We start from the raw sequence: 27,794 nt of genomic DNA on the forward strand, positions 1-27,794 counted from the left end.
TTATCAAGTGATGGAGAGATTAATAACACCTTCCGTTTCAAGATATTTGAGACGTTTTTTATGAATGAAATTTAAAATTAATATTTAAATGTTAAATGGAGGAAAATAAAGTATAAAAAGGAAAAAAGATACGAGAGGGAGAAATTTGACCAAAAAAAAAGAAAATCCCAATCTAATAGTAATGTTAAATTAGTTTTTTAAAATTTAATTTAGTCATGCATTACATAGTTGATAAAATAAGAGAGAGAAAATAAAAGAAAGAAAAATTAAGAGGAATATAATGAGAATTTTCAACCCTAACTCTACTCTAATTCACCAAGTTCCGGTCAAACTCATTAGGCTATTCGGGCCAAAAAGCTTTAGAAAACAAACACTCATAACTAAAAATTTTCGGGTTAAAATGATTCATAAATTTGAGATATTTTATCTTTTAGTATTATAATCACATAATATCTTTAAGTTCTAATGACTTTTCTCAATAATAGTTATAGATGAGTCTTTCATCTTGATCAAGTAAAACACAAACAAAGATAAATAAAAAATAAAGTAATCAATTTGACTTAAAATTTGTGTCAGAGTCATTATTTGTTCATTATTCATAATCAGTTTTTATTAAAATTAGAAAGCATATCTTACACGAATCACTATTAAAATGATAAAAAAAAAATAAATTGGGATTTAGATGAGCTAATTCTTAATATTGTCTTGATTGGTTTTGGAGGTGGTGAGCCGGTGGATGACGGGACGACAAGAGAATGTGTCGAGGTGCAAATCAAGTGGAAAGTTGTGGAATGAAAATTGAAGAATACTACTCCATCCGTTCCATGTTAATAGAGTTATTTTACTATTTTGAAAAATTCCAAATTAATTGAGTCATTTCTATTTTTGACAAAAAGTAACCATCTCTCTAACTTTATTCTCTCTTCATCTCTCTTACTTTATCCGCTATCCACTTAACACTTAACAGACTATTCTTAAACTCTGTGAGCGCCTCTATTAATAAGGAACGGAGAGAGTAGTAAATTGTTGTGAATGAAATCCAAAAGTACAAGACAATCCTAAAACTAACTTAGCTCTATTTTTTACTTAAAAGTTGTAACACGTCGGACCAACCCGCAACCCGTTCGGACTAACCTGTATTTTGAATTCGGATTGTGAAATTACATCCCTAACCCTATAATTTTATTGGGCTATACGGACCGATCCACTGATTTCGGTTGGATTAGCATCCCTAATTTTGAGTCTATTTGTCATCTTATTCATCAAATACTAAATAAAGAGTACTCCCTCCGTCCCTCTGTACTAGAGGCGTTTCATTTTGAGCACTCATTTTGAAAAAATGATAATAAATAATTAAAATCGGAAAGATGTAAAATAAGATAAAAAAATAATATAGAGAAGACTCTTAACTATATTATTCTTTTTTTTTACTTTATTTTTTTACCATTTAACTATTTATTATAATTTTTTCAAAACGAGTGCTCAAAATGAAACGCTTCTACTATAAAGGGACGAAGAGAGTATTATATTTTATCAGTTAATAATATATAACTGTTCATCAAATACTCAATATTATTTTTTATCAATCTATATATCTAGTCATCGAATACTAGTATTATTTTTAATCAATCAATAATATCTATTCATCGAATACTCAAAATAAATTCAACTAGACTATTTGCCGAAAAACTTAAAATAAATTCCACTAGACTATTGCCGAAAAACTCTATAGAAATATGACATTTACTTCTAATCGACTATTTATTAGTTTAGTATCTAGGAGTACTTTTATCAAATAATTTTGCTGACACGTGACAATTGAGTTCACAAATAATAATAATAATAATAATAATAATAATTAAAAAAATTTATAATAATAATATCTATGCAAAATAATGGATCACAAAATCAATACGTCTCATATTTTTCTTAGTTTAGTTGGTGAAGTCAAATAGACAGTTATGTAGGTAGTGTCGGCAGCAACTAAAATTAATTTAGCTCATATCATTGGATGAATCAATATAAAAATCTTGTGGCTATAACCGCCAACTCACTCTATTTATATCTTTTGATCTTCTTCAATCATTTCCTCACCAAAATCTCACATCGGAAATGGAGGGTTTAATACGCGGACTCGCTGATGCAGTTCTGAATCCTAATCACGGTCGTGATGATGATGATGATGATAGTCGCGATGAACGATCCAGATCCACTTGGGCTGAGGTTTCTACTCATCTATCAATCTGTTGAGATTTTATTGATCTGATCCGGACTAAAATGCGCAGGTGGTTGGCGGGGAGCAGGAGGAAGAAGATCAGACTAATCGTAGACCTGCTTCGCACAACGCACCAGTAATTTATCTCCCCTGTTTCCTTATATTGTGTAGAACTCAGATTGTTGTAAATGTAGTACTATAACTGTATGCAGCGGAAGGAGATTAATGAGCAAAGGGAGCAGCGGCAGTCACGAAGAAAGGAGACGTATGAACAAAATGAGTGGGGATCAGGAGGATCGCGCCCTGCAGCTACAACCCAGGAGGTCTCATTTTCTTCTTTTATTTTAATTTTTAGTTTTATTGTGTTTACGAGTAATCGCAACAGCTATATTCAATGTGTGCACTGGTAAGCCACATGTGTAATACTTGAAACAGAGAAGGAGCTAGGATTTTGAAAAATGAATGAGCTAAACTAGAATAATAAAAAAGTGAATTTCCTGGATGATCCTAGGGTCAGGGTATAGATCGGCTCCTGTCTGCAGATGGTATGACATGCTTATACCTATAGAGACATTGGTTGGATTCAACCACTCATTGCATCCCTAGGCCATCCCCAAAAGGGACTGTTCGTCCCTTCTTACTCTAGCTTTAATGATCACCTAACTTACAATTAGTCTCTTTATTTTCTCATATGCCAATTCACGAATTTGTGCATATATCTCCCATTCTTTGTGTTCTTTGCCACATCTTTATTGTCTTAGTCAAAACCACACTCTTTCTTTTAGTACCTCGGGAATCAAAATATCTTCGCAAGGTAGGTTTCACTTCAAATATTTTACGTTTACTTTTGGTTTTATGTTGCAGTACGGAGAGAAAAATGATGATGGGTGGGAGACTGTGGGCCGGAAGCCACCTTCAAAGACGAATCGCAAGGTATCTTTAGAACTTTAACAAACATAGACTGTTGTTGTTTCCATTGATATTAGTAAAAGACTGGACTCTGTTTGTTGTGGCATTGTATTGCCACTTCTTTGTTGTTTGATGCTTATATTTTAGTAACCATTTGCACAGAAGGTGACTTTCTTGTGCACAAAATTGAATAATAGTAAGTGTAAGATAATAGAATGACTTCATTGAGTACCCAATTCTCTTACTATTTTTGTCGAAAGTCCACAGAAGCACAAATAGCCACATGGTAGCCATTTTATGAAAACATTTTGTTATACCATATTTCATGAACTATTTATCTCTGTTGTTTAGGTTCCTAAAAACCAGTGGAATAATTACAAGCGCCCCATCGATGAGCAAGAATATTCAGGTGACGTTGATTATGGCACTGGCATAGAACCCTCAGAAGAAGAACTTGCTGATATAGGAAAGGCTCTTAACAAGCTGTGGGATCTTGATTCAAATCGCTTAGTTCCTGGGAAGGATTATGAGATTGATTGTGGCGAAGGAAAGAAGGTTTATCAAAAGGAAGACATGGCAGATGCTAGCTTATTTACCTGGCTGAGTGAAGATATCTTCAGGAGGCCTACATATTCACGTTTCTGTGCTCTTCTTGATAATTATAATCCAGAGCAGGGGTGCAAAGAAGTTGTGACTTCTGAAGAGAAGCAAGAGCAAAAGGCATTCATAGAAGAGATAAGCCGAACTGCTGTAATTAAATACCTTCACAAGTATCTGTCAGCAAAGGGGGTTATATCAGAGAACTATGAGGATTTTAAGAGAATGCTTGCAAGTTTTTGGTTTGATCTTTATGGCCGAGGAGGTACATCTGGTAGTTCATCGGCTTTTGAGCATGTTTTTGTTGGAGAAATCAAACAACGGGGAGAGCAAGAAGTCTCAGGATTTCATAACTGGATTCAGGTAACAATCTAAAGTTATCTGGTCTACTAAATCTTTTACTTGGATGATGCGAATGATGAAGCGGCGAATTTTCGATGGTAATTAATGCACGTAAAAATAAATTACGACACAGAGGTTTTACGTGGTTCGATTTACTGAGGTAAATCTACGTCCACGGGGAGAAATGGGGGCAGGTTTGTATTGCTTGATCTGTGAATTACAGCTTACAACACTGGTCTGCTTTATGATATTCTCTCTAGAGAGCTTTTTTAGAGTTTAAAGAAGAAGCAGAAGACCTTATCTATCTGACCTAGGTTCTATTTATATAGTGAACTAAGATCGTGGCATGCAGCATTTATTAGGTAGTGGATGTCGTGGAGATCGTGGCGACCTTGCATGGGTCCACTATCCTGCATGAGTTAATGACTGCTTGACACCACTAAATAGATCGTCGGTGTAGTGGAGGTAGAAATCTTGTATGAGTCCACTATCTCCTAGTTCGGTCGAATACTGAGACCGAACTGCTGAATTATTGCCGAGCAGCTTTTGCCGATCTGAGAGTAGAGCTTGATGCCGACCTGAGAGCAGAGCTTGATGAGTTGGCTTTCACCGAGCTGTAGGCTGGGGCCGAACTCTTTGGTTGTACCGAACTGAACTCTTTAGTCACGCCGGACTGATACTCTTTAGTCATGCCGAACTGATACTCTGTCTTGGGCTTTACTGCTGTTGGGCTTGTTTAGTACGTACTCTATCACTACCCCCCCCGAAAAGCGAAGTGAATCACTTCGGCATTCTGGAAAAAAGTATGGGGTAAGTTGATGTTTGTCCACGGTCTCATGAAGTGAACTCTTCTTTGACCGGACTTGGTTTGTGTCCTAATTTGGCGAGTTTTATTGCTCGGATCGGACTTTCCGTTGTCCTAATTTGGGGATCGGACTTTCCCTTGTCCTAATTGGGGATCGGACTTTCCCTTGTCCTAATTCGGCGAGTTTTATCGCGTGGATCGGACTTTCCCTAGTCCTAATTCAGGCAAGTTTTATCGCGAGAATTGGACTTTTGTTGCAGTTCGTTTCAGACGAAGTGCTTGTTTAAGCTGAATTGTGGTCTTGTATCCTCTTTAGAAGCTTTGACGCACAATCGTGGGCTTGTTGCAGCTCGTTTCAGACGAACTGCTTGTTTAAGCTGAATTGTGGTCTTGTATCCTCTTTAGAAGCTTTGACGCACAATCGTGGGCTTGTATATGTTCTAAGAAGGGGATCAGTCTTCGAAGAACAAGATACCTCAGTAACATTTGTAAGAGACGACACGCACAGAGACAGACAAAACACACAGACAAAACGCACAGAGACAAATAAAGACCAAGTAAACCAAATAAGCACATTGAGCAAACAGGACTCAAGACTGACTGACCGGACTGTCTCTTACAAATGGAACTTTTTGAGGTTGGAAATGTGCCATGTTCGTGGTACCTGTTCTCCTGACATGTGAGCCAATTTGTAAGACCCTTTGCCGAGGACTTCTGATACCCGATACGGACCTTCCCATGTGGGTTCGAGCTTGCCCAGCTTTTCTGCTCGGCTTACTTCATTGTTTCTCAGGACGAGATCTCCCACTTGAAATTGCAGCTTCTTCACCCTTTGGTTGTAATACCGGGCTACTTGCTCCTTGTACTTGGCTGCTTTTATGCATGCCAATTCTCTTCTTTCTTCGGCAAGATCTAGCTCGGCTCTCAGTCCGTCGTCATTCATTTCTGAGGAGAAATTTAGAGTTCGGGGACTGGGTACGCCGATCTCCACCGGGATTACGGCTTCAGTGCCGTACACCAGACTGTATGGAGTTTCACCATTGGAGGTTGTGGGTGTAGTTCGGTAGGACCATAGGACTTGAGGGAGATTTTCTACCCATTGTCCTTTGGCTTGTTCTAACCGAGCTTTTAACCCTTTCACCAGGATACGATTTGTTACCTCCGTTTGTCCGTTTGCTTGTGGATGAGAGACCGAAGTGAACCGCTGTTGAATATTCAGCTCTTGGCACCAATTCTTGAACGTCTTGTCGGTGAACTGAGTCCCGTTATCCGAGATGAGGATGTGGGGTATGCCAAATCGGCACACTATGTTCTTCCAGACGAAATCCAATGCCTTCGAGCTCGTTATCGTAGCTAATGGTTCAGCTTCTACCCACTTCGTAAAGTAGTCCACGGCAACGACTAGGAATTTCATTTGCCGAGGAGCTTGAGGAAGTGGTCCCACTATGTCTATGCCCCATTGCATGAAAGGCCAAGGGCTTTGCATAGTGGATAGATCGGTCTGCGGCATTCTTGGGATATTTGCATGGATTTGGCACTTCGGGCATGTCTTGACGAGCTGCACTGCTTTGTACCAAGGTTGGCCAATAATATCCCCATCTTAGAACTTTTTTAGCTAAAGCTCTAGCTCCGATGTGGCTACCGCACGACCCTTCATGAACTTCTCTGAGGATGTAGTCCGTCTCTTCTGGTCCTACGCACCGCAATAACGGCTGGAGGTAAGACTTTCTAAAGAGGACTCCTTCATGAAGTTCGTACCGAAGTGCTCGGCACGTGATCTTCCGAGCTTCTCTCTTATCTTCGGGCAATTGTCCTTGATCCAGATACTGCAAGATCGGCGTCATCCAGTTCGGCGAGCTGGATATTGAATGTACCTCGGCTTCATCAATGCTTCGATGCATTAATTCTTCCGCCTTTGAGCTCGGATCTGAGGCCAACTTACTTAAGGTATCTGCTCGGCTATTTTCCGCTCTGGGAACGCGGATTATCCGAAAATAGGAGAAACTTCGGCTGATGCTTTGCGCTTTGTCCAAATACTTCTTCATTCTCTCGTCACGGGCTTCACTGGTACCCAACATGTGATTTACTATGACTTGTGAATCACAATGGACTTTGAGAGATTTGACGAGCAGACTTTGCGCTAACTGAAGTCCGGCCAGGAGGGCTTCGTACTCGGCTTCATTATTAGTAGTGGGGAATAGGAACCGAAGTGAGTAGGTTACCTCGTGCCCGTCGGGAGCGACGAGGTAAAATACCAGCTCCACTTCCCATCTTGTTTGAAGCTCCATCTACGAATCCGCTCCAGCAGTCTGGCGGCTCTACTTCGGATTCCAAGGGCTGTGCAAGTTCGGCATTGGCAGACTTTTTCTGTTCGGCAATGACAGGGATTGCTTGATCGAACTTGGCCTCTGTAAGAAAATCTGCCAAGGCTTGTCCCTTGATGGCTTTCCGAGGTAGGTACTCGATCGAGTGTTCTCCCAGCTCTATGGCCCATTTGGCGATTCTGCCTGATGCTTCTGGCTGGTCAAAACTTGCCGAAGAGGTAGATCGGTTAAGACACATACCTTGTGAGCATAGAAGTATGGCCGCAGTCTCCTTGCTGCATTTACTAACGCCAGAGCAATTTTTTCCAGAGGTTGATACCTTGTTTCTGGACCTCTTAATGCTCGGCTTGTAAAGTAGATGGGAAACTGCTTTAGGCCTTCTTCTCGTACAAGCACCGCGCTGATGGTTTGATCTGACGCCGCTAAGTATAAGAATATTACTTCGGCTTCGGTTGGAGCAGAGAGAATAGGAAGCTCGGCTAGATAACTTTTGAGCTCGTCAAAGGCCTTTTTCTGCTCGGCTCCCCACTCGAACTTTGGTGCTTTTTTCAACACTTTGAAGAACGGCAGTTGCTTTTCGGCTGCTTGGGAAAGGAATCGATTCAGTGCGGCTAGACATCCGGTTAGCCTTTGCACGTCATGTATGGACTTCGGCATTGCCATGTTTTGAATGACTTGAAACTTTTGAAGGGTTTGCCTTGAGTCCGTCCTTTGAAACCCAACAACCCAGAAATTTTCCTGAATCTACCAAAAAGGTACATTTTTGGGGGTTGAGTTTGAGGTTGGCTTTCCGGAGCACGTCGAGAGTGGATTTGAGGTTGTCCTCGTACTCCGAAGTGCTTTTGCTTTTGACGACTATATCGTCAACATACACTTCAACCTGTTTCCCGATTAGGTGCCGAAAAAGCTTGTCTACCATCCTTTGATAAGTGGCTCCGGCATTCTTTAAACCGAATGGCATCTTTTTATAAGCGAAAATGCCGAAATCGGTGATGAAAGCTGTTTTTCGGAGCGTCACTCTCATCCATCAACACTTGGTGATATCCTTTGTATAAATCAAGAAACAGAAAATTTCGAAGCCGATCAAAGCTTCTACTTTTTTATCTATATTCGGAAGGGGATAGCAATCTTTTGGACAGTGCTTGTTTAGATCGGTAAAATCTATGCACATCCGCCATCCTCCTCCTTTTTTCTTGATCATCACAGGATTGGCCACCCAAGAAGGATATTTCACCTCGAATAGTACATCCGCTTTTAGTAATTGGCGGACTTCGTCATGGATGACTTGGCTTCTTTCTGCCGCAAAGAGTCTTTGCTTCTGTTTTACTGGCCGGATTGAAGGATCAATATTTAACCGATGAGTGATTACCTCGGGGGGGCACTCCGGTCATGTCCAACGGAGACCATGCAAAGACATCTTTGTACTCCTTGAGGAGCTGAATGGTCTTTTCCCGGAGTAGAGGCGTTCCTGCGAAGCCGACGTTGACCGTTCTGGATGGATCATCTTCGTATAACTGAACGGTCATTGAGTTCGGCTCTGAAGTGACTTCGGTCATCTCGCTTGCCTCCGACTCCGGTTGCTGTGATTGCTATGCTTGATGGTGCCGAACTGATTGCTCGGCACTTTTTAGCGCAATCTGCAGACATTCTTTTGCTCTCTTTTGATCACCTCGGATGACCGCTATCCCATTTTTAGTGGGAATCTTGATGGTGAGGTGATAAGTAGAGCAAACGGCCCGAACTGTGTTGAGCCAGTCCCTCCCCAGGATGATGTTGTACGGAGACCGAGCTTTCACCACAAAGAACTCGATCATCGTATTGGAGCTTGTAGGCGCTTTTCCCACCGTGATCGGAAGGCTGATAATACCTTCAGGGCGGGTGTCCTCCTGGGCGAAACTTTTCAGAGGAAGTGGAGCCGGACTGAGCCGAGCTGGATCCACTTCCATTTTATCGAAACATTCTTTAAAAAGAATGCTGACTGACGCTCCTTGTATCCACAAATACTCTGTGGACCAGTTTGTTTGCCACCCCGGCTTGGATGACAATAGCGTCTTGGTGAGGAGAGATGGCTGGGACGGGATCGGCATCTGAAAATGTAATCACTTCGTCTTTCTTCAGCCTTTTATGTGTTGGTTCCTCTTGATTGGAACCTCTGCGTTCTGCTTTTAGGGACGACTTAGTCTTCCCGGCTGGGAGAGCATCAATAGTCAGGATTACTCCATCGTATTGCGGCTCGTCGTCGTCTTCGGGATCCTCATGTCTTTTCGGATCCTGAGGATTGCAGTTCGCACTTCTCTGCCTTTTGTTCTTTTTCGGCTGCTTGCTTTGGTATTTTTTTAACGTTCCTGTTTTCACAAGAACGTCAATACCTGCAGCCAAATCTCGGCACTCCTCGGTATCGTGACCGTGGGTTTGATGGAAGGAGCAATATTGATCCTGAAGTCGCCGTGCGGCTGATTTCGTCATCCGCTTTGGTTTTTCGAACATATCGGAATGTAGTTCGAAAATTTCCGCTCTTGACTTGTTTAATGGTACGAACTGAGCGGGCGGCTTCTCAGGATTGAGACGTGGTCCCAATCTGCCTTGTACTGGTGCCCTTTGAATTCTTTCAAAAGGAGTTCGGCGAGGAAGCACCTGGTCGCTTTGATCGGGCTTCCTTTTGTCTCCTTGGGATGAGCTGTCTAACGACCGTTTTCGACGGTCTGCCTCATCCGCACGAGAAAACTGGTCCGCAATGTCCCACATTTCTTGAGCTGTTTGCGGACCGCACTCCACGAGCTTTCTGTAGAGAGCTCCGGGCAGGATTCCATTTTGGAATGCCGAGATGACAAGTAGATCATTGAGATTATCTACTTGTAGGCATTCCTTATGGAATCTCGTCAGGAAGTCGCTGATCTTTTCGTCGCGACCTTGACGTATAGAAAGCAGCTGAGCCGAAGTGATTCGGGCTTCCGCTTTCTGAAAGAACCTCCTGTGGAAAGCATCCATGAGATCTCGGTAGGATCTGATGCTGCCTTGAGGAAGGCTGTCGAACCACCTTCTGGCGTTCCCGATGAGCAACTCGGGGAACAGCTTGCACATGTGGACCTCATTGAGACCCTGGTTCGCCATATTATATTGATAGCGTCCCAAGAAGTCATGAGGATCCTCTAGCCCGTCATAAGTCATTGACGGTGTCCGGTAGTTCCGCGGCAAAGGAGTCCGGGTGATGTCGTCCGAGAATGGAGTCTTTAATGCTCCGTACATGGCGAACCCGACATCTCTTCGGTACGGAGGAGATGGAGTTCTCCTGTGGTTCCGGTACCGAGGAGGAACATGTCGGGGTTGAGGATTCTTTCTCCTGGAAGACACGTCACTACTGCGGTAGTGACTTTCATGTCTGGATGAGGAGGGGAGAATCCGCCGTTGTCTTCTCCGACTGTTGGCTCTTCTGCAGGAAGGTTAAGAACTCCTCCTGCTTCTCGGCCAAGAACAGCTTGACAGCCTCGTTCAAATCAGGCTGCTGGGAAGACTCGGTGTGTGGACCTTTTGAGCGGCTTGCTCCTTCTCCGTGAGAACTGGAAGTAGATTTTTCACGAGGCTGCTTTCCAGGCCTATGGGCTGCTGGATTAGCTTCCTCATGGTTATCACGGACGGAGGCACGGGTGTTATGTGATCTGGTATGCATTTTTTTTTTTTTTGGTAGAAGAGGATCAAAAACTCGCTTTATCACAAATTTGGTTCTCTGGTTCCCACAGACGGCGCCAGTGATGAAGCGGCGAATTTTCGATGGTAATTAATGCACGTAAAAATAAATTACGACACAGAGGTTTTACGTGGTTCGATTTACTGAGGTAAATCTACGTCCACGGGGAGAAATGGGGGCAGGTTTGTATTGCTTGATCTGTGAATTACAGCTTACAACACTGGTCTGCTTTATGATATTCTCTCTAGAGAGCTTTTTTAGAGTTTAAAAGAAGAAGCAGAAGACCTTATCTATCTGACCTAGGTTCTATTTATATAGTGAACTAAGATCGTGGCATGCAGCATTTATTAGGTAGTGGATGTCGTGGAGATCGTGGCGACCTTGCATGGGTCCACTATCCTGCATGAGTTAATGACTGCTTGACACCACTAAGTAGATCGTCGGTGTAGTGGAGGTAGAAATCTTGTATGAGTCCACTATCTCCTAGTTCGGTCGAATACTGAGACCGAACTGCTGAATTATTGCCGAGCAGCTTTTGCCGATCTGAGAGTAGAGCTTGATGCCGACCTGAGAGCAGAGCTTGATGAGTTGGCTTTCACCGAGCTGTAGGCTGGGGCCGAACTCTTTGGTTGTACCGAACTGAACTCTTTAGTCACGCCGGACTGATACTCTTTAGTCATGCCGAACTGATACTCTGTCTTGGGCTTTACTGCTGTTGGGCTTGTTTAGTACGTACTCTATCAGCGAACGCATTTGTGTACTATGACAATTTCTTTGTAGAAGATTATTTTCTGTGACTACCGAGTAATTTGAGGCGGATACTCTAGTTTTAGTTAGTGAATCAAAAGAATGGAAAGAGTACTAACTCTTTGATTTTCCACCATTGATTGAGAATTTCAAAAAAATAAAACATGACCTCTCTCTTGTACTGCTACCATTAAATCCATGCACAAGAATATTGTAACCACATTGCTTGCATTAGCTCCAGTTCTTCGAATTCCAGTCATGTCCTTATGCTCATACTCTTAACTTAGTATCTTCTTCTAACTCTACTGCATTTTTCCCTTCAGTTCTACTTAGAAGAGGCTAAGGGGAGAGTTAACTATCAGGGCTATATTTTTCCTCGAAGGCGTGGGAACATAGTAAGTAATTTACTTTCAATCAGCCAACTTTTGTGTCTTGAGCAGGTCGTGCAATATGAAACCATTCCTTATGGAATGTCCTGTTGATTTTCACTTCACTAACCTCCTCTACTGATAAAATCTTGTAATACTATCTTGAATTGTGTTTATGGAATGTGGATAAATATTGCTGTAAGTTCCCTTCTATGAAAAACTGCATAGCCCAAATCCCCGTCTACCATGAAATATATGTTTGGATGTGAATATCCATCAGCTGTCTAATTCCCCATATCCATTTCCCTAAAGCTCTCAGCTCATCACGAATAATGTTTTCCAATCTAGATGACTAAGACAATCATGCATAAGCTGTGGCTGAAGTGTTGGATGTTTCTGCTCTCTCGCCATTTTGATCCTTTTCTATCCTTCATTTTTACGATTGTGTTATTTATCTCTCAAGTTGTGGATGAAGTGTTGGATGCTGCTTTTCTAAACATTAACCAGAAGCTTCTCCAACTATATTAAAGTTGGATGTCTTTATCAACAACAAACTGCTAGCTTGATCATTAATACTTAGTATATATAGGGCATAGTAGATGGAAATTATTCTTATCTGTAGAAGTTATTTGGTTATATATGCATTGAGGGTAGAATCGACTAACATTTCTAGATTCTGAGAGTGCCGCATTGGTTGATTATACAGACAGGTGTTTAACATTCACATGTTTCTGTGTAAGAAATCTTCAACTGTATAACTGAGACGAACTGTTGCCCTTTTTGTCTATTTCAAAAATTGTAATTTCTTTCCCATTTGTTGCAGCCGGACTCTGAATCGCATCTGCTTACCATTCAGTTCGAATGGAATGGTGTTCTGAAGTCAGTGTCGAGCACATTGGTGGGAGTGAGCCCTGAATTTGAGTTTGCAATCTACACTCTATGCTTCTATCTGGGACAGGAAGAAAACCATGTTGAACTTGGTCCATACCCTGTGAATATCAAGTGCTATCGTCTCGGCAACAGAATTGGCTCTGCTTTTCCTGTCGCAGATTCTTAAATTCACATCAAAGTGCTTCTACTTGGGGCTGCTTATCGTTAATGTTATGTATCTTATATTAGTGTGTCGGAATAAGTGAGGATCTAATGATGTATTATTAGACTATTTTCTTCAAACCAAACAGTATGCTATTGGAATATGTATTCAGCCAACAAACTTGCAGTGCATGTATGTGATCTCTCTCTCTCTCTCTCTCAAGTTCAAGGAAATGACAAACACAGATGCTAACTATATCATTGTTTAATAAATAAAAATATCAACTGCAAAAGCTATAATTGTTGCATAAAATATCAGAGCGTAGTTGGATCACATGTCTTGTGAAAATATCTTATGAATGACAACAACAACACGTAGTGCTACCTGAAAATATCTTATGAATGTACCAAGATATTTGAGTTGCTGTCATTGCAATACATCAAACCTAACTATCTTACAGCTGAGTTTGAACTGAACGACTGCTTTCAGTTTGCCATTTTATTGTGTTTATGGAAATTGGCAGTCAATGTCATTATATTGGTTGCATGTCCTCGTGCAATAGTCTACAAACCATATTTAGAAAATTCAGTGTGATGGAGCCAGACCAATAGAATATTTGTGAGACTCGAACCTAAGATATTTGATCTTAGCAATACTCATTCCATCTACAAAAAATATGGTTGTACCGCCTATTTTCGTTGAACCCATTGTACCACCTTATTTTCTTCTTATTTCTGGGGCATATGTTAAATTTTTCTTTACAACTTGATTTTGCATGTTTAAATCTCTTGAATCCATCTCCAGTTATAATCCATATTGAAAATTTGAAACGTATTCTATACTTAAAGATTTTGTAATCTTTAACAATGTCTGTATCTAATTTCAACCCAAAATACAGATCTATAGACAAATTCGTAGATTACTTAAAATAAAATTGTTGTAGTTTTTGTACTGAAAACTATACACATTAAAAAATAATCAGTAGTTTTTATATCCAAAAAGATATAAGTGTATAAATTTTAAAAATAAAGTCCAAAATTGAATCCTAACATTTATTCAACAAAAAATTAGGTTGTCTTATATCCTATTAAGTGTGTTAGCTTTTGGTCCTAAATAATATATTTTTGTCATATTTAATAATTTCGTAAAAATCAACAGCGTTTAAAGTTTAAAGTTGGTCCCGTACATTTGCACAAAATCTTTGTAGTCCTATACATTTTAAGTGTGTTAGCTTTGGGTCCTAAACAATAAGTTTTGATCCATATTTAAGCCATCAATCAAGTCAAAATATAGTTGATCGTTAATTTTTTTTACGGAGTCATTAAATATACACCAAATTATATTCTTTAGGATCATAAGCTAACAAATGTGTAGGATCAAAAAATTTTGCACAAATATATATGACCAATTTTAGAGTTTAGTCAAAATAATATTCCATTCGTCTCAAAAGAATATGATAAAGTAAGAGAAAGTAAAGAGAAAAAGTAATTAAAGTATTGTTAATGGATAATGTGTCTCACCTCATCAAAGAGTTAGAAAGTACATATTGTTATGGGACGGGAGAAGGACTATCATTGTGCTAATAACTTTTATCAGGAGTATTTTTAATTATGGGTATTTTATTATTTGACGACTTATTATTAGAATATTAGTACTAATTGAGAACGTTTGAAATCTCAGAGTCAAAAGTTAGGCACGAATACTCAATTTCGACGGTGCAATTAACTCCTCCTACACACGTTTTCATCGTTATTTATTAGTCGCAAATTCAATTTCAATTTCTGTATTCATCAATTTCTGGTTTTGGGGTTCGGATCCCATGACCGAAAATTTCATTTTTCTGAATGCAGTATTTTCGCAAAGAAAAACATGTTTCACAAAGAAGGCATTATTTGTATTTCTTGCTTTACATTTCACCATGATTCACTCATTTTGTACTCACCATACGATAAAATAATATAGATTACTATTTTATCCATTTAATAGCCAAATTAAGTTCAAGATAAATAACATCTTCATTAGAGCCGACACATATTTGGAAGAAGAAAGAAAGAAAGAAAGAAAGAAAGGGCAAAATAAAAGAAACAGACAAAAGTCTGCATTTCAAATGCATCACCCATATTTTCATCGTATTTCTCTTTAACTTTAATAGTAAATCAATTTTTAGCGGTGAGTACTCATTTTTTGTTACTCTTCTGATTTTACTTTTGTACAAAATGTGATGAATGGGCGGGAAAATTAAAAAAAGGACCCACTCCATAATTTAGTGGCTACAAACAAAACAAAATGTTTAAAAGAACTAAGATAACGTGATTTTGGCCCTTAATAAATTTTAGAATTTTAATTTACTCTTAACGTGGGCCTTTTTTTAAATAGGCGTTGGAATTTGACCTAATTGCGTAAATGTAACTTTTGATAAATGAACACATGGCTATACAATTAAAATTAATCATCTTTAGCCACTATTGCTTAAATGCTTGAGCTAAAATTTTTGTTCAAAAGAACTTAACTATCCTACAGGAATAAGCATTATTTATACTTTAAATCCCAAATTATTCTGATTTGAAATTGCAATTTCAACAAACCAAAAGCTCGAACTCTACCTCAAACTTGTATATCCGATAATAAGACTGTCAACAAGGGAGAACAAATTACTTCAAAAGCCATCAATTATTTGTGAATTCTGATGTTGAAGTAAAATGTATAAATCTCAACTTCGAACTCAGATTATATATTAGAAATTTAGAATGGATGGTTTTAAACTAATCAGGAGGTTAAAAATGTTGGGGTACAAACCCATCCCACATCGGATGAGTAGGGGAAGTTGGTAGGTGTATATAATTCCTGTCCAACCCCAATTAATTTGAGGTCTTTTGGGAGTGACCCAAAAATAAATCCGTGCGGGCTTGACCCAAAGCGGACAATATCAAACTAATGTTGCAGTCGACGATCCTAACAAAAAAATAATGATATGCTCTAAAGAACTTGAGTCTAATTTGCAACTAATTACAAATTTTATGAATAAAATTATAATTCTCTTATTATTAGTTGATAAATTCATGTTGCAAAATTGTAATTCAACGAGAGAGAACGCGCCTTCTAAAACAACAATGACCGAGGAGGAAAAATGTTTATTTCATTTTCTTCTGGAAAGTGTGAGAATATTTTAAAGAAATAAAAAATTTATACTAATCAACCATACTCCCAAATGTCAAATTTTGACAATTTCTTATCCACAAAATATAGCAATTTTTTGCGCTTTATCATCACAGTCGCAATACTAGAAAAGATTATTAGTCACTTTCTATTAACGAGAAAATGATTCATTTAAAATTAACAATTATGAGGTGGGGCAAATTTTCTATAAAAGCAAGTTGGGTGAAATTCAAAATTTAAGATAAGATTCACTCCAACCACAAAACATTCTCACACCATTGCTAAGTGCTAACATCCAAAACTGTCGATGTTTAGGCAGCTGGCCATCGTTTATTTTGTACAATCAAATTGCCTTAACTATGACCAACAATGTCTGCACATAATTGACATTGTTTCCTTTTCTTTCACATTTGGAAATCATTTACAGCATAAGCCACTACAAATAGAGGACTGGTTAATTAGTATGTTTTGATGTTGGTCTATATGAATCTATTTCAATCAAAACCTATCAATGGAATCAAATTCCTCAGAAAAAGAAAAGAAATGTCAACCTTGTAAGACATGAAAATAATGGAACACAATGTGTATTTATGTGGAGAAACCTGCTGCCACAGTAATGGTAAGTAAACTAAAAAAAATTGTTAAACTAAGTGGTATATGTCCTAGGTTCTAGCACCATGCCAAATGTGTGCGAAGATCTAATTTTTGGGTCAATTAATTAATAATTCAACTATAAATTTGTAAATGAAAGAGAATCAGTTGTCATGTTTGTATTTAATCACACCCTATTCAAACCATATGCAGTAATAAACTTGTTTGATCATCTTATCCTCAAATATTCAATACTACATCAGTCTACAAGAAACAGTCCAACTCACTTTTTAAAAACTCATATCACTCACTCATAGAACTATATCCTTTGTGGAGCGGGGGAGTATCGAATATTTGAAGGATAAGATGTTTGAGTAGTAAATGAACCAAGCCGTCACAAGAGTTATTTGAAGTTTGGTTCGATACAAGCTCTAAGCGCGTTCAATAAATCTCGCTAACTAAACGAACCAGGGTTGAGCATGACAGTATCCAGCTCAGCTCAGCTCAGTCCTATTACACCTATGAGCTCTGTTAAATGCGGAATAAGTGGTGTCCTAACTCAATTAGAACCATCAATCAAACCACGTAGACATATAGATCGATGCTCAAGTGGAGTAGTTATCTCTAATAACAAAGAAAGGAATTCTGATAATTATCCAACCATAGACTTTGCATACAACCACAAATTCCAGCTCAAAAGAAGATCATTTTTTCGTGCTTATCTTAACAAATAACACACAATTTAACATACTAACAAAAGAAATTACAAATTGCAGATTATCCACATCCACTCATATGCATTGTGTCTTCTTTAACAAAGGCCAAATTAGAAAAGTCGGTGGGGCACAAACAAAGAAAGCCACATATTAAACAGATGTGGCTGACACTCAAAACAGCTACATTTGCTAATTTAACCCCAACACTTTGATTTAACCTCTTTCCAAGTAGATTCCATTAAAAAAATATCAAAAATTAGAATATGCGACCACCATCCCTCAACCAAAACCATAAATAATGCTATGCTAACAAATATCTGGGGGGTACTCATAAATATCTTTCTTCATATCATTTGAAGCAGTAAACACACATGATGCTACTGACTAGCTACTGGTGATATAACAATAGTGAAAGCATACTGATTAACAACATCTATATTCGACTAATTCGAGACACTTAAGAGAGTTAACCTTTCTTCCTGTTCATGCAAATCTGTGAGCAGCAACAATGATGCATCAACGGTGTATGTATGATAGTTTCTAGGGTAGAATGTATCGTAATATAACAATGTGACTTTAATCTGAGTGGACCTGCAAAGATGAGATTACCAAATCTTCCACGCGAGTTCTAGTTAGATTGTCAATAATAAAGTAGGATCATCACATTTTAAAATGATGCATCTTAGGAATCCTGCATCTTATTTAGGAAATCTTGAAATTACAGCATATTCTTTCACCCAATAAGGGTTTTGAGATGTGAAAAGTGTAAGCGCGTCCTCTGAAAAGGTAAAGCGACTGGTTTGATCTTTTGCACTTTTACCTTTTCAAACTAGAGCCCACCAAAATTGTCTTGTTAGTGTCAGCAATTGGTTATCTTTATATATAAACACCAGCAGCCTCCATTCTTTCCATATCTCTTTACTCAGCAAAAGAGAACAATGGCTTTAACACTTCATTCTTCCACCTCTTTTATCAAATCTAAAGATAACAGGAGTTCTAGAACTTCTGATGATTTCACTAGTGCAATTAGTTTTTCTCAGATGAAACAACCATCAAGCCAGCAGCGAGCAAAGAATTCAACGCATGAAGCCCCAACTTTCTCCGGCAGAAGGAATCTCTTCATATTCAGAAGAATGAATGAGCTGGGGGAGAAACTTCATGGAATGACAGTTCCTCACAGTCATAGCCATGACAATTTGAGGGTGCCTGTTTTCGTCATGCTACCACTTGACACAATATCTCTAGGGGGGGCTCTTAACAAACCTAGAGCAATGTTAGCTAGTTTGATGGCCTTGAAAAGCGCAGGAGTTGAAGGAGTTATGGTTGATGTGTGGTGGGGTCTGGTAGAAAAGGATGGACCTCTGAAATACAATTGGGAAGGCTATACTGAACTCATAAAGATGGTCAAGAAGATCGGCTTGAAGCTTCAAGTCGTCATGTCTTTTCATCAGTGTGGAGGAAATGTTGGAGATTCTTGCACGTAAGTATCATATGACCTCTTTCCCTCTCTAACAGTTAATATGCCTCTTCTGGTCTTCTTATTAAGGCATAAATTTCAAATGAAACAAGAAGCCTGCTCTAGAATCTTCACTAATAGCATAACTTATCTTGTGGCATTGTCATTGCAGTATTCCTCTACCACCATGGGTACTTGAAGAGATTAGCAAAAATCCAGACCTTGTCTACACGGATAAATCAGGTCGCCGCAACCCAGAGTATATATCCTTGGGTTGTGATTCACTAGCTGTCCTTAGAGGAAGAACACCAATCCAAGTCTATTCTGACTTCATGAGGAGTTTCAGAAAGAGATTCAAGGACTACATTGGAGACGTTGTTGTGGTAAGGCTTCTAAATCTATTCTAGCTGTTCCTTATCACTTAGGAGTATTAGTTAGTATTCCGTATTACTTAGCTATTGCATTAGTAAAGCTAATTGAAAAGATTAAGATTTCCAATGGTAGTGCAAAATGAAATAAGAGACAAGAGTGTATTTGACATATACTCCTGTAAGAGTAGGAGTAGCATGAATAGGATTTTAAAGGTACCTGAGTTCCACTACACTATACAGAATGAAAAATGTTGGGACTAGATTGAATTCACAGGTCTTTATATGAGACATTTTCTAATAATATCAAGATCAAGATATTCAACTGCTTTTTTTACTTTTCAGTGATTTAATAGTTCTGTATGTTTTATTAAAGCTCTATGCCTCTATATGTTATGAAGCTACAATTCTGCTTGAAAAGAACTAAGCCAAGCCCAACAAGAAAGATCTTTAAAGAAGAACTGTCTTGCTTATGAGCTCGAATAGTTCATGTGCTATGCTTAAGATAATGTCTATGTAATTGACTAGTAGATCATTCTAGGCTTATGAAAATCCTTAAAGTCAATTAAATAGTCTCATATTTCCATTTTGGGGTGTCCACAAAAATAGTCTCATCCGAAAATGGAAAGTTTCTTTCAAATTATTAACACTATTCTACTCACCTTTTCTCCTCTCTCATACTTTACCCACTTTTTTCTCATTCTCTCTCTTACTTTATCAATTTCTCATTGAAACTCATGTCGTCCACCCATGGGACTAATTTTGGTGGACGGAGGGAGTATTAAGGTCTCATAACATATTAATGTTACATAATACAGAGAACAGACAATAGCTTTCACCTACTGAAACAACTCCAAATTTCTTTTTTATAATCAGGAGGTCCAAGTGGGGATGGGACCCTGCGGAGAGCTAAGATATCCATCCTATCCAGAAAGCAATGGCACCTGGAGATTTCCAGGAATAGGAGAATTCCAGTGCTATGACAAGGTAATTCCTTAATGGTTACCAGTTACCACATAAAATTAATTCAATTTGTTCATGTATCATTAGTTTACTGACATGTTTATCCAAAACAGTATATGAGAGCTTCGCTGGCAGCGGCAGCAGAGGCAATCGGGAAAGATGACTGGGGACAGCAAGGGCCTCATGATGCTGGACAATACAACCAGTTTCCTGAAGATACTGGCTTTTTTCGGAGGGATGGTACGTGGAATAGTGAGTATGGACAGTTTTTCATGGAGTGGTACTCCGGTAAGCTACTTGACCATGGAGAAAAGATGCTCAACGCAGCAAATAAAATATTTCAAGGGACTGGAGCCAAACTATCTGGAAAAGTGGCGGGAATTCATTGGCATTACAAAACAAGATCTCATGCAGCAGAGCTAACAGCGGGATACTACAATACAAGGCATAGAGATGGCTACCTACCGATAGCAAGAATGATGGCAAAACATGGTGTTGTCTTGAACTTCACTTGTATGGAGATGAGGGATGGAGAGCAGCCGAACGAAGCTAACTGCTCGCCAGAAGGTCTAGTCAGGCAAGTCAAGATGGCAACTAAACTTGCAGGAACAGAACTTGCAGGAGAGAATGCACTGGAGAGGTATGATGGAGGAGCATTTTCGCAAGTGTTGGCGACAAGTAGATCAGATTCAGGAAACGCATTGAGTGCATTTACTTATTTAAGGATGAATAAGAGATTATTTGAAGCTGAGAACTGGAGAAATTTGGTTGAATTTGTCAAAAGCATGTCTGAAGGTGGTAGAAGCACGAGACTTCCAGACAGTGATAGGGTCGGGACTGACCTGTATGTGGGATTTATCAAGCAAAACAATGTGAGGAAGGAAAGTGAAGCAGCCCTTGTATAATTGCACATGATTATATGTATAGGTGCATGAGTACGGCAAATAGAAGCCATACAGAAACAAATATTACAAGAATATACAGATCTATGTAGATCAAGCATAAGTCACACTGAAATGGTTACATGCCTATCTCGGTTAAAATTTGGGAAAGAGTTGTTAGTGCTCAAAGCAATACATAACTCTCGTACAAAGGTTAGAGCTAAAGGTAACTACCAGAAGTGTTCAACGGCTAACCAATTTATATCTTATTCCAGGAAGGCATGGCTATTTATTTCCTGCATAATGCTTTTCTAATTGTTCTTTCTTGATGCTAGTAGAATTTTGTTAAATGTGTACTATTTTGGTATTATCCGCATAACAATGATCATAGTGTTCAGTATTATTCTGCAATGCAAACAACCAAATACCTGGAAAGTTATTTGATAAAATAATCAAACACAAAAGAGATGAATTATAGGATTAATTGAGCCAAAAGAGTAACATGCATGGACTTGGACATTATTCTCATGATTGCACTAGTACAAGATATGGCGTTGAAGATGGTTCAAGTCCTCAAGTGATCTGAAACCAAATGCAACCTAACTGCATTGAACTTGTACCTAAGGATGGTATTTATTACTATAAGTAAAGCAAAGGGTAGAGTCTACTCCTTTAAGTCAGTCAAAAACATGGTACATTTACAGTGCAGGGGCATACTAAGACCAATGTTTCCAAAAATCATATATGGTCTACCATAAAAATATCCAAAACAGGCACTACTTGTAAATTTCACTGTTACAGCAAGGTCGTTTACCATGAAATAGGGAAGTTGTGAACAGTGTTTTACGGTACCTCATATTCCAGTTGTACAAATGCAACCAAATGTATACCAATGATATTATTTTATAACATGGCATGTATAGAATGTGTTGGACGATCGGAACAGAAGTTAAAACACCTTTCAGAAAACTTAGTTCAAATATATCAGGCCACAATCAGTCCCATCTTTTAAATAAAATATTCCTCCATGAATTAAAAAGAAATATTTACTCCAAACAAGGAGATCTGAAACTTACATCACTTTCAAATCATTTTACTTTAACATGATGTTGAACACAGCTCCATCGTGAGGGCGTGTCTGCATTAGCCTCCATCACAAAACAGTGAAAATAGAACACTTTAATGAAGCTTTCTACAATTGTGTTTTGGAAAATTGATTCTGATGCTTTGAGCTAAGCCAAAATTTTCAGTGTCACCTCGTCGAATTCTAATAAAATACTCACCGTGCCTTGTTAATTGAGTCAATTTTCCATTTAGGGAAGTTCCAAGATAACTGAATCATTTCTATTTTTGGGAAAGAGTAATACTCTCTCCTACTTTATTCTATTTTCATCTCCCTTACTTCATTCTCTCCTACTTTATTCTACGTCTACTTAACACACTAAACATCTTTTACTTAATATTCATGCCGAAAAGAAGTGACTCAACTAACAAGGAACGCATAGAGTATAAAGACTACGTTTAGCAGCAGATACAACGGAAAATTGCAAAGACACTCCAGATTGAGAAACCAAACCCTTGTGTAAAATGTTGGTTAAATCAATCTAAAAGCTACTTCCATGATCGAATTCTAACTCTCAGAGAGGCGAAACCATTTAATTCATGAGATACATACGAAAATGATACTAAATACAAACATTGTTATTGGTAGAAAATTAGTATTCTGGAAGTTGAGTTGCAATTGGTAACCATTCTAGGAGTTTTCCGGCGACGGCGGAGAAGGACCGGAGCCAGTGCCGCGGAGGCTTTCAATCAGATCACCGAGCTCCTTGCGCGCTGATTCTCTGCCAAACATGAACCCATACCTGCCATTAAACACGAAGCACATTACAAAAAAAACACAAACTTCTTCTCTTTTTCCCCCATTTATAGTTGTTTTAAAATGAGAGAGAGAGAGATATAAGAGTTGATAAGCGATTAAAGAATTACCAAAAGGAGACGGCGGAGAAGATACCGGCTGTAGCAACGGTCTGTACGAGACTGAAGCTGCGCTTCTGCATTTTCAGCTTTGCTTGTTGAGGAAAAAATATCACTCTATGTACCTAGTGAATATTAATACAATATATAATTAATTTTATAGATTTAAAATTAATCAATTGATTATATAGGATTAATTCATCAATTTAAATATTTAGTACTTATTCCATTTTAATCTTGAATAGAAGTGAATTTGAAGGAGAAAGTAAGTTTGGAGATGGCGAAATCCAGTAGTGATGCAACTGCAATCGGCAGTGAAGCCAAGGAGAGTCTATCAGGCAGATTGTCTCTCATCGAGGACTTGTACTTTCCCCGCAAGGTACAACCTGATGATGCAGCTGACCCATCTCGGCGCAAGTCCCTCCTCCTCGACCTTCTCTCCACCGACGCCCCCGTCTTCCTCGGTGTGTTCTTTTCCCCACTGCATCTTGCATGCTTCTACTCCTTCATTTCATCACTTTTAACTCTGATTCTCCCTCGAATTACGGTTTTAGATATTATATCTGATTTAATTATGTGTTGCTGTGACTGTTTTTATGTAGGGGAAGGGATTAGGTCATTTATGTTTCCCTTAATTGTATGTTCTTCTTTGCAAAAAAAAAAACAAAAACTAATTTGAGCTTGCCAAAAACTGATGAATTCAGAGCGGTATGGGTCGAAATTATCGATGGAGGAGCTTAATCACTTTGGACGTGTTGAGGGATGATTATGAAATCAATTGGCACCTTAAAAATCTTCGGAGCATTTTGAGCCCGACAGATAAGGAGAAGAAGTCGAGGTCAGCTAAGATCAAGAATCGGAGGCTGGCATATATGGATAGGTTGATTGGTGGATGGACATTATTTTTTCAGAAGATGCTATGAGGGAAAGAGAACCTTATCTGCATCATGAGTATGTGGGGAAGTTTCAGGATCCAAGTGGTAGGAGCATGGCGAGCCTGGTGAGCGGTGGTCGGAGACACTTATGAGGCGATCAGAAGAGGCAATATTGGTGGAGAAGATTAGAGGAGAGCAACAGAGGTTGGGTGTGGCTCAGAGTGATTGGGTTGGAAATGAAAGAGAAAAGCAAGAAGAAGAGGAAGATGAAGAGCAGGAGGAGGAGGAGGAGGAAGAAGAAGAAGAAGATGATGGAAGTGAAAGAGAAGTTATAGTAGAGAAGGAAGTGGAATGCATGGCATTAGACCACCCTTCTAGAAGCTCGCAGACAACTGAGGTAAAATATTTTATTTTTCCAGCGCTTCATACTTAACTGTTTATGTTGCAGCACTATATTTTTCTACTCTATTGCTGTTATTGATAATTATTGCTATGCTTTTCTTCCTTCTTGTTGAGAGCCGAGATTTAGAGGGTATTTCGCTGTTTCACTAAGCTTAATTGAGACAGCTTATAAGCTCCACCAGCCTATAAGATGACATTTCAAGAGCTTATAAGTTGTCAAAATGTTTGGATAATGGAACTTATAAGTTAGAGGGTGAATTGTGAATTTGAGAGAGAAGATGACGAGATATGAAAGTGGAAGGTTTCATGTTGGAAATAACAAAAAAACATGGTAGGGTTATTTTGTTGCTTAATAGATTGTGAAAAGAATAAGATGGAGTTGAGGAACATATATTTTTTGGAGTTTATAAGTCGTTAGGCTATTTTTCCAAACACTTTTCAAGAGCTTAGGAGCGTAGCCAATACTACCATCTTAATTGATTCTTAAAGTGTGTTGCACTCAGAACCGTCAAAGTTTTCCCAGCATGCATATTATAGCCTGGGTTTTACTGGGACCAGAAAACTGTAGTGATACATGAATAAGATGTTCTGTGGATTTTCTAATGCACACTAAAAAGTACAATCCAGATTTTTCTGGAGAAAGATAGTGTTAAGAGTGAAAACATTGTGAAAAAGACTGTAAATATTCCAAAACACCTTGAAAAATGTTCCATGTTCAGTGCATGCGGACAATGTAATTACTACACGGATTACAATAACCAAACCTAGGACCTGTCTGATTAGGCTTTGTACCTGCCTCAGTTAGTAGGGTTTTGGCCTGGCCTTTTCCCATGTCATCCAGTATCTCATTAGGTTGGGGTTATGGCTGCATTAGATTTGGTTGGCGGGCAATGGAGTGAACTTTTCTGAGTAAATATGTTACCAACAAATTCTACTTCTAGCTGGCTAGTTTTGTTGTGGTGTTATAATTGATGTGCTTTACATGTTCTCCCTAATAAAATCTTCTGAAATTGTTAGATTTCTTACTTCTCCTTTGATGCAAGTGCAAACCATATAGTTTATTCTTTAGCTTTCCCGAAGATAGTTGAAACTGGTTCATTTTTTCATCCTATTCCAACTCAGTCACCAGTCTAGATAGATATATCGTTGATCTGTATATGTTATCTAAATGCGTTTGTTCCATCGCTTCTTGGCGGAACAGAATCACAACGCTGAGATGAGAGCTGCGGTGATGGACAGTTTGTCAGTTGAGGAAATGCAAGATCGGATGGAGCAATTCATGTATGTAATGCAGCAGAAGTTCTTGTCAGGGGAAGACCATCAGCATCTTGACTACTCAAAAATCGATGAGGATGTGACATTAGACGATCATTGGATGAAAGAAGCCAATCAAGATGCTGAAGAAAAATATTTTGATGATGTTTGAGAGCGTGAAGATGATAGTTTTATATCTGGACAGTGAATCACCGGTTTCAGCTATATCAGTATATAGTTTTCCCTTTTTGCCTTCATTTTTTTTTTTTTTTTTGTCATGGGATATGCAGTTATCTAGTCACTTCAAAGATAATTCTGTCTACTCTACGACCAGATTTTTGGAGCAAGACTATCATCATCAGATTTCCGGCCATAACTAGTTAGCATCACTTCTCCATTAGAAACGAACTTTGCAATTGTAATCTTGTTAATCAATGACAATTTCCAGCTCTACTTTTGAAACAGGTTTCAATCTCCAACTCTTTCATTGAAAATCAATTTCCATCTTCCTTCCAATTTATCATGAACATTAGTATCACACTGTTCCATACTCAACTCTATAATACTCCTTTGACAAAAAAACTATTTTTTTTGTCACCAATTTATTTTTCTTATGTTACCAAATAAAATATTATAGAGTTGAGCTTGAGAAATACTTTGGTCGGAAAGCAGCCAATAGAGGAGACATTCAATGCTTAGGTCAAAGGTGTTCTAGTTAAGTGTATGATGTACTAATATGATTTTAAATTATATTAAAAAAAATCAAATAAATCAAATAAAATGTGTATTTTTCGCTATCATGGTCCTATCATTGGAAATTTTTTGCAGACATTTTATTCAAAAAATGAAACAAACGTATAATCAAATAAAAAAAATTCCTAAATGGTAAGATACTTTTAAATAAACGCTCCAAACAATGGAACAAATCAACCATTTACCTTCGAAATAAACACCCCTAAATGTTTGCTTTCTTCACACAATTGGCCATGGAAATTGGAACGGAACTTGACGGTTTGCCTCTGTTAGATAACTATCTTTCATTATGCCATCTATTACTCGTGAATATATGGATTTTGAGCAAAGCTAGGTCTATTCCAGTATATTTTGCATTTGAATTGGAGCGGGAAAAAAGTAGCCAATTTATAAGCTAGCTAAGATTCCAGAGAAACGACAGTGGTAGAAAATTTGGAGAATCAAGAACTAAATAGAGCCAGATATTCCTCGATAAAATAATTATTATATGTAGTAAACTCAGAGATGATTCGATCTCTCTGGAAGCTGGGACAGCATAAGAGATTATGAGGATGATAATTTAATTTAAAGGGGACCCTCCCAGTTGGAAAGTCTTGATTCCCAAAAGGTTCACATATGATACAATGTTCGAAATTGTATAATAGTAGATGATTCCGGTTAGGCAGAGTGACTGAGCTTTGCGAAGCTACAATTGTTGAACATGCTCTGTGATGGAATTGGGGCATGTTTGAGCTTGAAGAAGCTCCAATCGCGTGAACGGATGGGCAAACTGCAATATATAGTCCTCATCTGCACGGGGGCAATGAAATTACATGCAAGTAGACTATCAAAGGATATGATCAGTGTGACCATGAAGAGAGAAGGTTGAAATCATAGACACACTAAGACGATCCATGTACTACTTTCCAACAATTTATCAAATTCCTGTTGTCAAACAGTGTATCATTGGGATTCTTACTTTCTTTCACTGTCCCATAAAGCCAGCATAACACCTCATCAGCAAATGCTAAGCACACTCCTCCTGCCACAGATCCCCAGACAGTAGTATTGGTGCACGAATAAGTAAAATTGTTATATACTGCATATGCATAGGCCAATACATGCCCATCACTTGCCGAAGAAAAGGAAATACGCCTATTTGCAAGCCTATATAAGACAATGGCAGTTACCAACATACCTGCCAGTAATTTTTCATCTTTACTCTGTGTGTTACATCTTTGGTCCTAAGTCGTTCTGTACGAACAAGCCGACCGCCATCATCCCTGCAAACAAAAGACCGATAAGAATCGCACAAAAACTTTAAAATACAGAAAGTCCCATTTCATTTATCACTCTCCATGTATGAAAGAAAAAGTGGAAACAAGAAACATCCAAAAA

At 38.6% G+C, this 27,794-nt stretch overlaps 2 protein-coding genes, 1 long non-coding RNA gene and 1 pseudogene across 4 annotated transcripts; 3 read left to right on the top strand and 1 right to left on the bottom strand.

Moving 5' to 3' along the window:
• Positions 1-2,041: 2,041 nt before the first annotated feature.
• Positions 2,042-13,247, top strand: LOC121789138 (poly(U)-specific endoribonuclease-B-like). 2 transcript variants are annotated; one of them, XM_042187649.1, is made up of 7 exons: positions 2,049-2,223; positions 2,286-2,351; positions 2,428-2,538; positions 3,080-3,148; positions 3,476-4,084; positions 11,948-12,019; positions 12,816-13,247. In XM_042187649.1, exons 1-7 carry the CDS (start codon positions 2,113-2,115, stop codon positions 13,047-13,049), a joined length of 1,272 nt encoding a protein of 423 aa, XP_042043583.1. In that variant the 5' UTR covers positions 2,049-2,112; the 3' UTR covers positions 13,050-13,247. The 2 variants fall into 2 exon arrangements, with proteins under 2 accessions (XP_042043582.1, XP_042043583.1); XM_042187648.1 differs by lacking the exon at positions 11,948-12,019 and having other exon boundaries at positions 2,042-2,223.
• A 5,148-nt stretch (positions 13,248-18,395) lies between these two features.
• On the top strand, positions 18,396-21,559 carry LOC121789133 (beta-amylase 3, chloroplastic-like). Its single transcript, XM_042187647.1, has 4 exons — positions 18,396-18,968; positions 19,117-19,327; positions 20,189-20,299; positions 20,389-21,559. The coding sequence occupies exons 1-4, from the start codon at positions 18,427-18,429 to the stop codon at positions 21,178-21,180; spliced, it is 1,656 nt and encodes a 551-aa protein (XP_042043581.1). The 5' UTR covers positions 18,396-18,426; the 3' UTR covers positions 21,181-21,559.
• Positions 21,560-23,110: 1,551 nt separating this feature from the next.
• On the top strand, positions 23,111-25,938 carry LOC121789134 (annotated as a pseudogene).
• Positions 25,939-26,881: 943 nt separating this feature from the next.
• On the bottom strand, positions 26,882-27,450 carry LOC121789135. The gene is made up of 2 exons (XR_006047983.1): positions 27,376-27,450; positions 26,882-27,206 (listed from the first exon to the last, which is right to left on the bottom strand). It is a non-coding gene; the product is annotated as an uncharacterized LOC121789135 (long non-coding RNA).
• Between the last annotated feature and the right edge of the window lie 344 nt (positions 27,451-27,794).

This window comes from Salvia splendens, unplaced genomic scaffold (assembly GCF_004379255.2).
Source record: "Salvia splendens isolate huo1 unplaced genomic scaffold, SspV2 ctg151, whole genome shotgun sequence".
NCBI lineage: Eukaryota > Viridiplantae > Streptophyta > Magnoliopsida > Lamiales > Lamiaceae > Salvia > Salvia splendens.